This window comes from Mus caroli, chromosome 15, assembly GCF_900094665.2.
Source record: "Mus caroli chromosome 15, CAROLI_EIJ_v1.1, whole genome shotgun sequence".
Lineage (NCBI taxonomy): Eukaryota > Metazoa > Chordata > Mammalia > Rodentia > Muridae > Mus > Mus caroli.
Genome location: NC_034584.1, coordinates 31,099,146 through 31,117,194, shown reverse-complemented (window position 1 = coordinate 31,117,194; position 18,049 = coordinate 31,099,146). Strand labels below are relative to the sequence as shown.

General features: G+C 46.8%; 1 protein-coding gene across 2 annotated transcripts in view; it reads right to left on the bottom strand.

The window, feature by feature from the left end:
* The window catches only part of Spag1 (sperm associated antigen 1), a 61,526-nt gene that overhangs the window by 14,467 nt on the left and 29,010 nt on the right, over positions 1 to 18,049 (bottom strand). For both annotated transcript variants that reach the window (XM_021183224.2, XM_021183225.2), the window contains exons 11-14: positions 10,324 to 10,599; positions 9,938 to 10,037; positions 5,454 to 5,606; positions 271 to 431 (exon numbers count right to left, since the gene is read on the bottom strand). In XM_021183224.2, coding sequence (XP_021038883.1) covers positions 271 to 431; positions 5,454 to 5,606; positions 9,938 to 10,037; positions 10,324 to 10,599 — 690 coding nt within the window. The remainder of the gene's footprint in view (positions 1 to 270; positions 432 to 5,453; positions 5,607 to 9,937; positions 10,038 to 10,323; positions 10,600 to 18,049) is intronic.

The window sequence follows — 18,049 nt, the reverse complement described above, 5'->3', positions numbered from 1 at the left end:
CCTTCCTTCCTTCCTTCCTTCCTTCCTTCCTTCCTTCCTTCCTTCCTTCCTTCCTTCCTCCTCCTTCCCCCTCTCAAGAATGCCAGCTCCACATTAAGACATTGCCACTGGCTTGGTTACTCCCTACCTGCCTGCCTTTCCTGTACACAAGGACGTAGATGAGAAACAGCTTCCGAAATCGAGTTAGGAGGGAGGAAAGCCTGAGCCCACGTCTGACAGCACAGTTCAGCTTCTGCTCCCTCATGAGGAGACATGGGTAGTCCTCCATACCTGTGATGCTGGACATGCAGTTGTTGGGACAGGGATCTTGGTCTGGGGTCTCTGCAGCAGGGAGCCAAACTCGCAGTGGCTCAGATGTGGGTACAGCTGGGATGGGTGGCAGTCTCTCCCGCCATTTTGATCCATCTAGCTCTGTTAAGATTCGTGCTATTCTAAAGAGAAAATGAACTGTTGGTATTGATCAAGGAATTAATGTTTTATATTAATGAAGGTTTGATCAAGAGTCAGACTAACAACTGCGTGGTGAAACACACCTTTAATCCCACTACCCCGGAAAGAAATGCAGGCTAATCTCTGAGAGTTCAAGGCAAACAGAGTCTACAGAATGAGTTCCAGAGCTACACAGAGAATTCCTATCTCAAAAATACAAAAACAGACAGACAGACAGACAGACAGACAGACAAGTCAGAGTAACCCGGCTGTGCTTCTGTGCTCTTCTTAGATGCAGAAAACACGCAGTCCATATAAACTGAAATGTTTCCAAAGGGTTTTCAAAGTTGGCATTGATTACGTATGAAAGTACACCATTTTCTTTTCCTTTTTCTGTGTTTGTGTTTTGGGACAGGGTTTCTCTGTGCAGCCCTGGCTGACCTGGAGCTACAACTGGGAAGGCTGACTGCTAACTACTGGGCTGCACTTGTTGGTTAGGTCTATGATTACACATACTGTTATTTTAAAAGTTTTATATTTATATACAGATGATTATAATATACAGGATTCTCTCTATAGTTTCTTATACAGAAATTTCCATCTAAACTGTAGCTATAATAACTACATCTCATTGGCTGAGTGTGAAAATATAAATTTGAAAGTTAATGTCTAATCAACCACAACTGTAGAAGAAAAAGAATTTGAAAAGGGGGATTTTAAAGCAATATTTGTATTACCAGAAGAGAGGAAGGGAGAGGCAGCTGGAAAGAGATGCAGTGATGCGGGGGCGGGGGTGGGGTGGGGGTGGAGGTGGGAGGTAGGAAGGTAAGGAGTCTAGCATGCTAAGCTCCTGGAGAGGGAGAGAGACAGATGTTAACAAATGGCAAAAACAAAGTCCAGATGTTTACAAAGAAAAGTTTCTGATGTCTGATTTTCCATGATGGACTGTAATAAATGGAAGTGGAAATGGCACCACAGAAATGAAGTGAGATCGTTTAATTAAGAACATGGAAACGGGGCCGAGTGGTGGTGGTGCTGCACGCCTTTAATCCCAGCACTTGGGAGGCAGAGACAGGCAGATTTCTGAGTTCGAGGCCAGCCTGGTCTACAGAGTGAGTTCTAGGACACCCAGGGCTATACAGAGAAACCCTGTCTTGAAAAAAAAACAAACAAAAAACACGGAAACCCTAGAGCTTCCTCATCTTTTTTATAAAATGATAACAGAACTTTTAAATGCCATTAGAAAGTGACAGCCGCCGGGCATGGTGGCGCACGCCTTTAATCCCAGCACTCGGGAGGCAGAGGCGCACGCCTTTAATCCCAGCACTCGGGAGGCAGAGGCAGGCGGATTTCTGAGTTCGAGGCCAGCCTGGTCTACAAAGTGGTGAGTTCCAGGACAGCCAGGGCTACACAGAGAAACCCTGTCTCGAAAAACAAACAAAAAAAAAAAAAAAAAAAGAAAGTGACAGCCTTGAAGTCAACTGCTGTGAAACTATCCTCTTAGGTAAATGCTCAATACCAACGGCAGAAAGTTAAACACGGTGTCAGCACTGGGCCCAGAAATGTCCTTCCTACATATATACCAGAGGAGGAGACGGGGGAGCAAATGAAACTTATCCAGGGTGTCCCTACACACACCATTTGTAACAGCAAAATGGTGCAAATAACCAAAATGACCACCAGCTGACAGATTAACAAAAAGCTATGATCTGGGCATACATGACTAGGACACCCTCCACGGCAGCTCAGCACTGACTGGCGCCCCGCCACCGAGAATGCAGACACATCACACACAACAGCACAGACTATGACTCTATTTCTATGAAACACTCAGAATGGCTAAACCCATGAGACCGAAAGCAGACTGAAGAGGGAGAGAGAGTCTGCCTGGTGGGGACAGCGTTGCTGAGGGTGTCATGACGGAAGCAGATAAGACAACGGAAGGGATCGCTACACAACTCTGTGCTCACCACACACCATGGACTGTGCACGGGAAGGTGTTTAGTCTTCTATAAACTTTCTCTTGTGTCTTAAAAAGAATGATGCTGAAAGTTGAGAAGTTAGAATCAACATGGTCTCCTTCCACACTTCATGCCATTTAGCCCACTGCCACAAACCTTCAGGCCATTCTTTGGCTTCCTGAAATACCATGATGGTGTGAGCATGCACATGTGCATGTGTGCACACAGAGGCCCAAGGCTGATATCAGATGTCTTTCTCAATCACTGTTTATTGTGGCAGGCCGCCCAGTTGAACCCAGAGCTCACCTATCAGCTAGTCAGCTTACAGTTTGCTCGGAGGCATCCCAGTTCCCTCCGAGTGCTGGAGTGACAAGCGGCAGGCTTGCTCATGGGGCACTGACACGGATTCTGGGAGTCTACACTCTGGCCCTCAGGTCGGTGCGGCTAGTGCTTTGTCCACTGAGGAATCTCTTCAGACCTAAATACCTTAGGGTCAGGACCTCGCCTCTGACAGTGCCTCAGGTACTTCCTGAGAACTGCCTGAAGACGGAGAACTCAGGACAACTGCCTAGCATGCATGAGGCCCAGGTTCAATCCCAGAGCTGCAAAAGGACAGAAAAGGTGAGGACAGAAGGGGTGGGGGGAGCAAGGTGTGGTGGCACACGCCTTTGATCCCAGTCCTTGGGAAGCAGAGGGAGGAGGATCTCTGAGTTTGAAGGCCTCAACAAAACAAAACATAGACAGAAAAAAAAAAAGAAAGAAAAAAGAAAGAAAAAAAGAGAGTGGGTATTGCCAGGTAGAAGATAGGCAGATTAAAGGCAAATCCCCCAAGCCTAGGTTTACATAAGCTTTCTATGTGGAGAGCTCACTCACACAGCACCTTTTAATTCAGGATATCAACCTCACAACACACTGCAGCTACGACTGTAACTCACATCCTTATGAAGTGTGCAGTAAAATGGCAAGAAAAGGAAGTCACAAAAAGAAACTCATTGCAGGGCAATGCTCCCCCACAGCCCATCCACACTTGGCAGTCCTCCCCTGATCCCATCCTCACTTGGGAGTTCTTTCTTGCTTTCCTTAATAAATCTATTTTGCTTTAGTAAAAAAAAAAAACACACACACACACACAGTGGGAGCTCGCAAAGAACATAACAATTGAAGTGGACACCCAAGGAGGCCATTGAGGGCACTGAGAAAGGGAACCTAAGAATGCTGGACAGAGGTAGCTGGTAGCTTTCTGGGAAGGAGCATGCTCTCTCCTACAAGAGAGCTAGGAGATCAAACACCATCCCAGCCTTCAGGGAAGCAAATGACTGGCAGTGTGGGGTGCTGCGTGATACGTGGTAAGGCTTTCTGGTTCTGTTGGCTCACTACCAAGGAGCTTGTGGATAACTGAGGCTGGGTTTTGTCTAGTGTTGTCATGGGTAACCAATAAAAGCCAACACCTGGAGAACTTGGTACTAAAAGTGATCTTGGTTTAGGAATTTATATTATTATTATTATCATTATCATTTTTTGAGTTAGGATCTCACTATCTAGCCATGGCTAGGTGGAACCTGCTATGTAGACCTAGCTGGCCTTGAACTCTCTGCCTTCTAGCTATATGCCTCTCTGCTTGGTGACTTTCATTGCTGCTGCTGTTGGAATAGTTGCATGTATAGGTGAGGGGTGTGTGTGTACACGCATGAGCATACACATACGCATGTATTAAGATGGCACTCAATTCTAAGATGCATTTATTTATATATTTTATGTATGTTAGTCTCTATTTGCATGTATGCCTACTTGACAAAAGAGGGCATCAGATCCCATTATAGATGATCAGAGCCACCTTGTATTGTTGGGAACTGAACTCAGGACTTCTGCAAGAGCAGTCAGTGCTCTTAACTGCTGAGGTCCAGGACTCAGTTCTAAACCTGAAACTCAGGAAGGCATTCAGAAAGTTTCCAATTCTGAATCTTTACGGGTTTGGATGCTGGGACTTTGTATGTACCTTTCTTCCAAAGAAATGAGTGACTGCCAAGGGAAAGTTCTGGGCAAAGCAGTCTGGGGCCCCGGGGAATGCCAGCAAGAATGACTGTGAGCCAGACCGTCTTCACTGTCCAACTGTGCTCACATCCTTCTGGCACTCTCTCAGCACTCGTCAGAGATACTTCTAGTGGTTCCTCTGCAGTAGCCATGGCTATGTGGCCAGAGCCAGCTACAATCCATCCATCTCACTGTTCATCGCTCGGTCCTACCTGGGGTCTTCAGTGTTATGCTGTTCCCTAACTATATTCTAGCTTGCTGAGAGGCAGAGACCACGCCACTGAGACCTGCCTTTTGTCTTCTGCAGATGTGTGAAGCACAGCACGCTAAGACCAGTACAGGGTCCAGGACAGCCTTTGGGAAAATGGAATTAGAAAATACTATGTATAACTAGAAAGTGTTATCTGATGCATAGCCTTCAGTTTATGCTGAGTATTATGAAGTGTGTGTTGTTAGGGTTGAGCCCAGGGTCATGCACTATGTTTGCTTCCAGCCCGAGTCGGGTCGGAAGGCACTTGCTGTCTCATTCTCCCTCAGGAGACCAGTTGGTCAGAATTTTAATTAGATCAAACTCTCAGTTATTTTATCCCTCCTCCTCCTCCTCCCCGATCTCTTCCTCCTTCTAGGCGTCTGCTTACAAGGACACATGAGCAGGTGCAAGAAGCATCCATGGTGACACATGCGCTACCCACAAGAACACATGAGCCCTATAGGATGTGTACAGCGGTCTGCTCACAGCACCTACTTAGCACCTGCCCTGGTGTCAGTGTGACTTAGACATCCACAAAAACACCTTCTAACACCCAGACTGAAGAAGCACATGGAAGCTGTACACATGTTATCAAGATGAAGTAACTTCACAGAAATAAGTATACAGATGTGAGAGGATAAAGCTAAGAAATACGAGGGAATCATTAGAAATCAAGCTGGCAAGAGTGGGTGTTGACATAAAATGAGTGAAAACCCAGGACACGGGGTAGCGTGATCCTTCTATAACAGAGGCCCCCAGAGGGTGACCTCAGGCTAGCTTACCTGTTAGCACTGTCGCTCGCCAGCTGGATCCCACAATCTATCTGCAGCACTGTTTTATAGTCCACATATGCGTTCCTGTATTGCTCTAAGGTCTCGTAGGCCATTGCTCGCCGCAGAAGAGGCTTCACCGAGAATGGATGAAGTTCCAGAGCCCTAAGAGGACAAGACAGTACAGGTCATTTACTTGAGAAGGATCCGTTAATTTAATAAGGGTCCTGGCAATCTATCACAAAGACAAACCTAAAGTTAAACAGCTATCACATTGTCCTTGAACCCACCAACTAGAAAGCATCCTACTGGCCTCAGGCCACAATGAGGTGTGAGTTCTCCAGCACTGCACTGGCCTCCTAGTTGCCACCCCCGCCCTGGCAGCCCCCCACCCCCCACAGAGCCAGGTGGACAGATTAGAAATAAAAGTCTCACAGCTAAGGAAATGGACCTGAGGTTCCCTGCACCACATAACAGCAACCACACATATCTGCCTGCTATGCCAGAGCTTAAGAGGTGAAGACAAATTTGCTGGGGCTCCGTGGCCAGTCTGAGAGAGTCCTTAAGCTGGCAGTTCCGAGTGCAGTGAATATCTTTGTCTTAATAAAAGGGGGAGTGGCTGTGGAGGATGCTAACACACAAAGACACACACACACACAGACACACACACATTCTCTAACAAGGTGCCTTACTACTAAACCACACGAACTTGCATGTTTTTTATCAGCTTTCTAACACTATCTGTGGTTCATTTCTATTGATTATAAAAAGGGTATCAGCAACAAACCGGAAGAGAACCCAGGACTAAGCCTACAACTGTTTATGAGTCATGAGTTTTCATCTTGCACTTTCAGTATCACTAAAGATAAATTTCATCTGCGAGGCCAGAGAGTGTGGAGGTGTTCCCCGCCACACCTGCATCACCTCCATCCCAGCATGCTTTCATTGCTCAAGATACCACAGGGCCAATCAAGATGGCCCAAGCTTGGAATCTAAATTGACAAAATGGGACACAAAACTCTTAGTATTTCCTAACATAGGAAATGAAGGGTTGGGGTTTTCATTCTTTGACTACATCTTGAAAATGAGTGTGAGCCTGTGAATGGAAACGCCATTGAAGAAAACAGTCTGCAACCACAACCACAGCCACAGACAGGTGGTGGGCATCAAAGAGCTCGCCAGGAGGCCGGCTCCAACCAACCCTCAGGCGTCTCCAGTGGGCAAGTCTGTCAGAAGTTGGCAAAAACACCCAGAGGCAGAGAATGACTAGGCAACTTTAGCCTATCTAGACACCCTCAGTAGGAAGCTGTCCAGAGATGTGTGTGTGTTTATACGTTTGTGCGCATGCACTGTGAGTGCCCATGTTTCCAACAACTCCAAGAGTTCTTCTGACAAGCAGAAGTATGATGTGGTTTGGGGTTTTCTTGTTATTTGTTTGTTTTCTTTTGGCTGATAAACAATTATGCAAAAAAAAACCCCACTTTTTAAAACATTGTTTCTCCCACTTTTGCTTAAGCGTGATAGCTTCTTTTTCTCACATGGAGCCTGCAAACTAAAATGTGGAGAAGCTGAGGAACCAGGGGCCCAGAGCCTCATGCATACCACCAAAATTCCCAAGAGTGAGTGTGCAAACAACCTCTGGGAAACACTGCCTCTCCAGAGATACATAAACGTTTATCTTCAGACTGGAGAGTCAGTCAGCGGTTAAACCCACTGCTGTTCTTGTAGAGGACCAGAATTCTTAGCACCCACATAGGAAGGCTTCACAACCGCCTGTTACCCCAGCTCCAGGGGGTCTGATACCTTCTTCCTTCTTCTGGCCTCCTTAGGTACTACACATACATACACAGACACATACACACACAAACACATTGTTTTCAGATCTTGGACTGGAGAGATGGCTTAGCTGTTAGGACCTGAGCCACAGAAGGTGACTCACAACCACCCATAACCCCAGCTCTTCAGGCATTCACATGTGCTACACATGCACACACATGCACACTCATGCACACACATGGTTTAAGTTCCTTAAAAAATTAAATACTATAAACAATATCTTCGCAGGTAAAAAGGTTTCCCTAGTTTAAAATGTCTGGTTTGGTTTTTCTGAGTCAGAATTTAATGTAGCCCATGCTGGCCTCAAACTCTGTAGCTTAGGATAACCTTCAGCTCCTAGTCCCACTGCCTCCATCTCCCAATTGCTGGGATTACAGGTGTGAGACATGACTCCTGGCTTCTCTTCCAAAGTTTGACTTATAATCCCACTTACCTGGTAATAAGAGCTATGGAACTCCCCAGAAAGCAAAGGTTATTTCTGAAAACTAAGTAGGAAACCTCTTTGAAAATGTGTGCAGTCTTTGGAGCTAGAAGAGAATGTTACACACTTTACTAATAAACTATTCCTTGTTCATGTAGATTCAGATATACCCATAGTTGAGCATACTCCTGAAGGCACATCATGTCTTCTTTCCCATTAAACCTGGAGAGGACAGGGACTCCACTGGAAGACCAGCAGACTCAACTAACCTGAACCATTGAGGGTTCCCAGAGACTGAACCACCAACCAAAGAACATACAAGGGCTAGAACTAGCCACCACCACCTCCACCCCCCCCCCCGCAAAGATGTGCAGCCTGGTCTTCATGCAGGTCCCCCAACAACTGGAGAGGGGACCATCCCTAAGTCTGTTGCCTGCCTGTGGATCCTGCTCCCCTAACTGGGCTGGCTTATCTGGCTTCAGTGGGAGAGGATGTGCATAGACCTGTAGTGACTTCAGGTGCCAGAGTGATACCCAGGGGGGACCTCCCCCTTCTCAGAGAAGGGAAGAGGAGGAGAGGGGAAGGGGCTGTGTGAGGGGGACTTGGAGGAGGGATGATGTAAATTAAATGAATGAATTAAATAAATAAATGAAAAAATCTGAGAATACAAGCATCCTACTAGATACAATCTCCAGCTTGTCCTGCTGGGATGCTCACCAGGTATCACAGAAAACAGCTAAGTAGGTCAGCCTCCACAGAGGTCAGCCTTGACTAGCAGAGCCACATTCCTGGGCTAAGAACACAGGTCTGAGGTCATGCTCCTAAGCTAAGGCCCTCCCCTTCCTTCCCAGCAGGCCCTCTGCTCTCCTCCAGGACCATCCTCCTCCTCCAGCCCCAGGCTGCAGGCCTGGAGTCCCATCTGGGTTTCCTCTGAGGGAGGACATTAGAAAGAATGCTTAGGTGAGAGGATGCTCACTGCCAGTCACAGCACACCTGCCCCACACTCAGCCACAGCAATGGCAAACATTGACAGGTTCTGTGGGGAATGAGTCAAGATTCGGGCCATCTGATTGTGTTCACAGTAGTATACTCATGCCATGACAGACTGCAAGCTGTCCACCTGATGTCCATTAACTCACGACCTCCTAAAAACAAAGCAGTTAGCTAATGGGAGCCAGCATGCTGTGGATGGAGACAGGCCAAACCAAAAGATAAATGCTAGTCTACTAAACTCCAATCTATACTGGCAAAAACAAAACAACCATGCAATGCAAAGCCTTTTTCAGACACTGGAAGCACCGGCACTAACACGCTTAATCCACATCAACAAGCTGACCAAGTCAATGAAGGAAACTGTTTGCCTTATAAACAGGTCTCACAGATTTATTGTCCAGACTTCTGAGAGTGAAAGGCGTGGCACACTCACTCTAATTATATAAAGCAGCAGGAGGAAACCAGGCCTGTGTCAATCGGTCTAGAACATCACTTCTTATTGTTTTCAGATGTACTCCTAGTGACTTCTTGCCAAAGGGTTTATCATTTAATGGTAAAAGAAAACAAAACGTTTGATTGGTGTGCCTATATTCATCCAGCCTTGCAGGTTACTGAGTACCATCTATGAGTGAGATGCCGCAGAGGACCCAGACACTAAATCCACTACACTGAATGGGCTGGGAGTCTACAAGTGCAACAGGACCAGGACCAGTGTTAGAGCCTTCAATGGCCGGGGCACCAGGAGAAACCTACCACGTAGGCTAGCAGCTGGGCAGAGCTGAGAGTACAACCCTTATCTAGAACAAGGTGGGTAAAGGCCTCGAACACAGGACGGTGAGAGGAAGGAAGTGGTCCAGTTTGGGGAGCAGGTGGTGCCAAGGAACTTGATCTGGAGGGCAATACGCCGTCACTGAATGCTTGCTGGAGACAATCTGAGCAAAACCCAGTAGAAGTTACCCTGGTGGCCAGGTATTCTGCAGCAAGTTACCTCCCGCAATCCAGAGAGGGGAAATCCATACATAATGTATGGTAGGAGCAGGGGAGAAAAGGTTTGTATAATTTTTCAATAGTGTGTGTGTGTGTGTGTGTGTGTGTGTAGATGTGGGGATTTTTTACATTCTCGTCTCAACAACTTATGAGTAGTTTTAGGAAACTAGGCTCTTTCATAGAAAACTTGGGGTAATAAACATTGCCTTCTTCACATTGACATTACAAGCTTCTCTTGACAAACCTGGAGCAGGTTTACCTGTTACAATCCTGGATGCAGTCCCTGCAGTTCCCTTCTTTGAGGTAGCATGCCGCTCTATTTGAATACAAGATGCTTAGCTCATCCGCATTTGCACTTCCTAAAACCACATTTAATTAAACACAGTTACAACCCATTAGCAAAATCACAGTTCTCCAAAACGACAGGACTGCAGTCTCAGCAGCACTGCAGTCAGACCTACTGCCTGCTCATCCTGCAGAGCTCCCCAGGAGTTGTCCCCGCACCCGCCACACGGGGAAGGTAGGACAGAGACCCGCGCAAACCTGCCTGGCTAGCACAGGCTCCGCATTCCGAGTATTGTTCACCGTACCCCTTAGTCAGCAGGAAGGAATGCGGGCCAGCGCCTGTCACCGCGGCTCGCCTACCTGTGGGTTCCAGCTGCGCTATCGCCACCGAGTACTGCGCGGCTGCCTCCGCGAACTGCCCGCCGCGGAACAGCTCGTTGCCCCGTCTCTTGAGGCCGCTGGGGTTGTCAGCGACTCGCGGCTCCTCCGGGTAGTGATTGTCGCCGGTGCCGGCTGTCGCTGTCTCTCGCAGACCTCCCTGATGCTCAGCTCGGGGCCCCGGTGTCCGGCCCCGCCGCGACCGCCTGCCACCCTCGCTCCGGACCATCAGTTTCTTCTGAATGTTGCCCATGGCCGCTGCAGAGAAGGGCGCACCAGGAGGTGAGTACATCCCTGTCCCGCGATCCAGCCTGGCCAGTGCGGGCGGCGCCACCCTGCGGGCGGAGTCCCAGGTCCCCTCCAGCCACCCTGAGTGGGCGTCCTGCTCGGCCTGTCCCAGGATCAACAAGGACCCGGTCCAGCGCCTATCTGCACCAAGCTAGCCGAGATTAACCCCTTAACTGCTGGAGAGCAAGCACCTTTCAAAACCATCTCCTACACCAGACCACACCTATTCAGGTAGAGCTTGCATTTATTCCCAATACAGGAATGAGTGAAGTCACTAGAATTTGATCCATACGGTGATGACTACAACCAAGTTCAGGGCACCATATTCCTTATGTGAACGGACTGGGAGAAAACGGTCATTTGAAAGATAAAGTATTTTCAATTCATTTCAAAGTGAATTCAGCAAAATCATAGAGAGTATATAAGCTTAATGAGGCCTTAAAAATAGTAAAACTTTTCATTCATAACTGTATGTGGTGACACATGTCTATAATCACGGCTCTTGGAGGATCTGACAAGTTCCAGGCCTGCATGGACTACATAAGAAGACCGTCTCAAAATATAAAAACAAAACTTTGAATTTTCTCCTTAGATGCCTTATTCAAACTGAAGATTTTTAATTCAACTGCAAGTTTCGGGCATTGTACTTCAGCTGTGGTGTCAGTATTTAAAGCAGAGTGACTAAGGGCCTCAAATCAAGGCTTGTTCTTTGTTTTGGTTTTTCAAGATAGGGTTTCTCTGTGTAGCCCTGGAACTCACTCTGTAGACCAGGCTGGCCTTGAACTCAAATAAAGCAATGCTTTTTTAAAAGGCTGGTGGTAAAACGGAGGCCAAGGCAGGCAGAGCCCAGGAGGCAGCCAGGGTTGCACACTGAGGTTTCATCTCAAACAAACAAAACCTAGCTCACAATACCCATCCTGAGCATTCTTTTTTTTTTTTTTTTAAACAATTTCTAATCTGACTTTTCCTGGCTGTGTTTTCCATCCTCCTTCATACATGGAAAGGTCAGAGAGAGCAGGGAGAACCACGTTATCTCCTGAAAACCCATGGTGACTGACCACCCGACCACAGCCAATGAGCTAAGGACTGTCAACACAGTGATAACGGTAAAGGCAACAGCTTTCTCCCAGACAGATTCTCATACATAGCCCAGGTTAGCCTGTACTCATGACAAGTCTCCTGCCTCCGCCTTCTGAGTGTTAGAGATTACAGAAGTGAGCCACCATGCTCAAATGCAAGGTTCATAAAACACCCAATTTGAATCACTAACCCAAAGAGACTCAACTATTGCAACAATAGAACATATTTTTGATAATCAAAATCAATCACAAGACTGGACCCAGTAAGAACACAGGGCAAAACTCCAGTTTTCACTAGTAGCGACTGGAAGCAACTGCTCGAGTCCTCCCTGAAGCCCCCTGGATGTAAGCACAAGCTGGAGAGAGAGTAGACAGAGAGAAGGTGATGTGGGAGAGGAATGGGGATGCGCATGCCTGCTGGCAGGGAAGAGACAAAACCTGAAACCAAAGGGTTTTGGGTTTTTTTTCCTGCAAAGGTAAGCACAGGGACCTATGGGTCTGGTTGGGAACTCAGTGATGGGACAATGCGGATGGACTGTCAGGAGGCAGTGTCTTAAAAAGATACTGTCCCTGGGGTTGCCAGGACAAGGGGGTTGGTCAGGGTGTGGGGGGGGGGGGGGGGGGGGGAGGGGGCGGTGAGATCCTCAGGTCCCTGGAGGGATCCCTGAGAAGTCCACCTAAAGGGTAACCCAAGGAGTCTCTTGTGGAGATGGAAGAGTGTTAAGGCAACAGGAGCCTAGGAGCATGGGCTGCCTTGGAAACCCAGGGCATCTGGGGAAAGGTCAGCAACACTGAGCAGTAGGAGTGGCTAGTGGTGAGGCCTCGGACAAGGGAGTGGTACACAGAGAAAATCTGAGGAAAACACTGTCTGTCTGAAAAACACACTAAATGCCACACACCACGCACACGGTGACTTCAATCCCAGCACGCACACGGTGGCGCACAACCAGCCATAACTCCATTTCCAGGTGACTCTGATGCACTCTGAGAGCACCAAGTATGCGTGTGGTATAATTACACACATGCACAGGGTTAGAAAGTCAATCAATCCATCTCAACTACAGTGGTGCACACCTACAACCCCAGCGCTCAGAAGGCCGAGGTGGGAGATCTCAAGTTCCAGCCCGGCCTGGTCTACACAGCAAGACCTGTCTCAAAAAATAAGACAAACAAAAAGCTACACTGTATGACTGCATTGGTATGAAACAAAAAAATATGCAAAACCATAAAGACAAGACTCATGACTGGAGGTGGCAGCTGGAGCTGTGGATGACGGAGCCCCTGCAAATGCGGTGAGACAGCTTCGAGGGGTGACAGAACCATCTCCGGATTAGCCTACGTCTGCCAAATTTGAAAATTATGTTGATGAGCAGGACAGGGTGACTGACTGTCTCTTAAACTAAAGCCCTTCTTTCCAAATAAAGATAGCTACACAACCAGGAGAGGAATGGTGGGAAGTGTGTGCGTGTCTCTGTGTGTGTTGTATATATGTTTGTGTCTGTGTGTGTGGTGTGTCTGTGTGTTTGTATGTGTCTGTTTGTGTGTGTTTCTCTTTGTGTAAATGTTAGTGTGTGTGTCTGTTTTGCGTGTGTGTTAGTTTGTGTAAATGTTAGTGTGTGTGTTGTGTGTTTGTGTCTATATGTTTGTGTCTGTGTATTTGTGTCTGTGTATGTTTGTGTCTGTGTGTGTTGTGTCTGTGTGTTTATGTGTCTGTTTCTGTAAATGTTAGTGTGTGTTGTGTGTTTGTGTCTGTATGTGTTGTGTCTCTGTGTGTTTGTGTATGTCTGTGTGTATCTGTGTGTGTCTATGTGTTTGTGTGTATCTGTGTGTATTTGTGTCTCTGTGTATTGTGTCTGTGTGTGGTATGTGTACATGGGTGTGTGTCTATGGATGTATCAAAGCCAGGGCCTCATTTATTCTAGGCAAACTATCACTGAGCCTTACATCACTGTCATCAGAAACCTGAAGCAGGATGGTCGTCCTAGATTGCTAAATAGATTCATGTTTTTCTCTGATGGTCCCTGTGGCAAGTGCCCCGGATGCAATGCCGCCCCACCCCCCACCCCCACACCAGATCCTCAGAGAGTGGAGCTTCAAGAGAACAACCAGGACTACATAGATACCCTGGAGAGAAAAGAGAGAAAGAGAGAGAGTGAAAGAGAGAGAGAGGAGAGAAAAAGAGAGAGACCATCTCTGACACGTCATTCTGTGCCTTTCCCACAATCATGTATAGATTAGAAGATATTTAAATATGTTATAGTCAAAAATGTGTATCAATTTTTCAAAAACACTAACTTACAGCAAAGGGCACTTTCTTCTTCTATTTTGGCCAGTTTGATAGAAAAATACATTTACTTTTCATAATAACTGGTTATACTAGAAATTTCCCTAGTGATTCTCTACAACACACGTCTGTGCACTGTCTGTGATGACTCGTTTTGTAACCTGTTCATACTGTAAGCTCATTAAGCCTTTGATGTCCTCGTTTAAACTTCACCTTCAGTGGTTCATGTGCTGCCAAACAGAAGTGAGTGGTGTTATCATGTTATGTAAATCAGATTTATCTGGTCTTTATGATTTTGTATATTGTTGCAACTCTTAGAAATCTGTCTTATACCTCCAAATCCTGTGGAATTTCCAGACAAGAGAAATATTTATGTTATTTTTCTGTTTGTGAGTGACGTTACTTTTCTTATATTTCCCTTTAGACAACAGCAGCACTGTAAGAACCTGGATGTTCACCGTGTGTTTGGTTTAGAGACTGGGCTTAGGGAGCCCATGCTGGCCTTGAATTTGCTACATAGACAACAATGGCCTGGAACTTCTGAGCTCCTTCCTCCGCCTCCCCAATGCTGGGATTAGAGACAAAAGTTTCTATGCCAGGCTCAGATGCTCGCTTTGTCTGGCTGCTTTTCAGACTGTGTAAGAGATAAAGTACCAAAGCCACGGCTGTGTCACAGTGAACATTTCTAACAGTCCCGCTAGGGAAGAAGAAACACAAACAGATGGAAGCTCTGCGGGAGACTAGGAACTCTGCCCGGCTGGCAGGAGTCCTTCGCACACATTCTATGAAGCAGAGGTAGAGGAAAGGTGAGGAGAACCTGCTGACTGTGCAGTCTCAGCTTCTACCACAGCAGCTGTCACTGGGGAAACTGACCCTGCGGTTTCTCTGCTCCTTCCATTGGGATCAACTGGGTCTGACAGGTTAATTCCCAAGGAGTGAGCTATTGACCAGAGGCCCCCAAGGCACCCAGAAGATGCAGGCCACTGCCACTGCTCTTGTGCCTACCACAACTAGATGATGAGACCCTCACACTGGCTGCAGATCTTGACCAGGAAACCTTCCCTGTAGGCTGGCCTTCACGGTGCTGGAAGGTGCTAGGCTGGATGCCAGAGGAGAAAAGACAGTGGTCTCACTCTGCTGGATGCTGCATGCTATACCACCAACCTACGGCAAAGATTGCTCTCTGACACAACAGTGGGAAAACTATTTATAGGGTAGCCAGCCGCTCTTGACTGAGTCTGAGGTCTGCTCCACGGCAGGAAATCTGCTCATGGTATAGCAAATAGGATAAAGATCCAAGATTAGGAAAACACAGGCTCTCAGGAGACCGTACTGATATAATCTTATAAATATTCATGTTGTTAAATACTTTCTCAATATTTGTGTTTATAGTCACAGATTCTTTTTCTGGTCAGAGAAAGTTCTTATTGTGCTGGGTAGTAGTTAATATGACGGGACATGTATAGCAACACACCTGCACCCAAGGTTCAGGGGCAGCGAGAACGGATGCAGGCAACTGCTGTGAACTGCTGTCCTTGGCCATTGCATGGCTGATGCACACATGAACCCACAGCTGCCATGGTTACCTAAATAAGACCTGTACAAGATCAAGCCAGTTAAAACTCCCAGTGTGGATACGGGAGGGGCTCCCCAGATCCCACCCTGAGCCACTCCAGCCGGTCGCTGGGGGAGGAAGAGCCACCTCCTTGCCCAGGGGCTATGCTAATCTCCGTATCATCCCAATTTTAGTGTACGAGCTGCCAAAGCGAGCACTGAGGTGCCACGTCCTTAGGAGGTTTACCACTGGGTGGCTCCCAGTGTACAAATGCGCGTGGGCAACAAGGCTGGACTCAACGGGTTAAGAACATAAGTAACAAAATGCAGAAGTGGGGCATGAAGGGGGAAGGAGACAGGGAGACCTGGGAGAGAGTTGGCATGGGGAATGAGGATGGATATAATTGAGATACACTGTATACATGCATGCAGTCTTCAAAGAAGGAATAAAATAAAGCTAAGGAACTGGGCCTGGCCACTAAGGTGGAATTTGTAACCAAGAAGCTGCCCCAGCCAAGGAGATAAAACACTTCTTGCTACATTTTTTCCCATGATCCTCAAAGCTCCCTGGAAAATAAACTATAATGATGAAGAATTCTTTGTTAGGACGGTCTTGTGATCAGACATGTAAAGATTCTAACTTGCTAATACCCTTCTAAACTATAACATAACATTGTTTTACTAAAAGCAACTTAGATTGCTCTCTTCACGTCCAAATCTCAGGGACCTCTTTTTGAATGTTATCAGCTGTGTCACATGGCAGAGGCCAGCACAAGTCTCCAGTTGTGTTAATTCCTTCTTAGACTGAACGGACTCCTCACGAGTTCTGGCATTCTGTGTTGCCTTTACTTTAAAGGCTGATAAAAGGAAACTCCTAAGAGATTTTCTGTTTTTCTGTCAGGACTTTTTTCTCTTTTCTGAATCTTACTTCCCTCATACCCTATAGATAATCTACAGGTAATCTCGGTAAGGGGACCAAGTGTTGAAAGAAAATAAAACTTGAGACCTGTGATTCATGTAATTTATGTCAAATAGCCCAAAGAGTTGTTTGTGAGCTTTGAAACCTGGGGCTGAGAACATAGCAGAACAGGCCAGGACATGCCCGGGCAGGCCCCTGGTTAAGACATTCCTGAGGCTGCTTGGTCATAAAGATAAAGAGAATGACATGTACGGACTGGCCCGGCACCTCCCTATCTCCTGCCCTTCTGACCTAGGTTAAATGTTATCTGTATGTACAGTCTGCTGGTGTTTAAATGGACCAATCATGTGAGACCGCACCAATTCCTCCCCCAGCCCCACCCCTTTTCTATAAAAACCCCTAGCTTCCAAGCCTCGTGGTAGAATCCACTGTCTCCTGCATGAGATACATTTCGACCCAGAGCTCCGCCATTAAACTACCTCATGTTTTTACATCAAGACGGTCTGTTTGTCCATGATTCTTGGGTGCACACCGAATCGGGAGTTAAGTCGGGGTTTCCCCACTAGGTTCTTTCAGTGTCAGGGTCAGAAATGGTTCTCACAGAGCAGAGATCTGGTATGTAACATGCCACAACCATTCTCGTTTGGATCCCTAATCAGAGTAGTATAAAGTCAGTGGTACAACACTTGCCTGGCACACAAGGCCCTAGCTTCAGTCACACACACATACATGCACACACACAGACAAAAGAATCATTTATGTACGCCAAACTAGGATGCACTGAGAATGTAACCTGGTGATGTTTAGCATTGTTTAGTGAAACTTCTTTGCCCACAGTTTGCACCTTTCAACCACTTCCAGTATATAGTCTGACCTCACAGAGATACAGGACCACACTCCAACCATCTGACCCCGAATGACACCAATGTGACAACCTGATCTTTCTAAATGATCTGTAAGTACAAGTAAGGCAGACAAGCAGAGCAGTGGACAACTTTAATCCCAACACTCAGAAGGCAGAGGCACAGAGACAGCTATGAGTTCAAGGCCAGCCTGTACTATGTATCAAGGACCCTATTTCAAACAAAACAAGGCAAAACAAGACAAAAAAGGTATAGGTAACTAGCATTGTAGTTTCCGTGGAAAGTAAATAATTCTATGAAGCATATCACTAGTTCAACACTCTCTCTCTCTCTCTCTCTCTCTCTCTCTCTCTCACACACACACACACACACACACACACACACAGGGGGGGGGGGGGGGGAGGTAAGGGATGTTCCAGTTAAGATTTTAAAAAAATCAGAACACAACAAAACCAAAGAACAACATCACTGCTTCCCCCTGGCAAACCTGAACTGTCAACCTTTAAGAAACCCATAACCATCCTTAAAAAGCCATCCTTCCAGAGATAAGGTTTGGAGCTGTGAAGAAAGAATGGACCATCTAAAGACTGCCATATCCAGGGATCCATCCCATAATCAGCTTCCAAACGCTGTCACCATTGCATACACTAGCAAGATTTTGCTGAAAGGACCCAGATATAGCTGTCTCTTGTGAGACAATGCCGGGGCCTAGCAAACACAG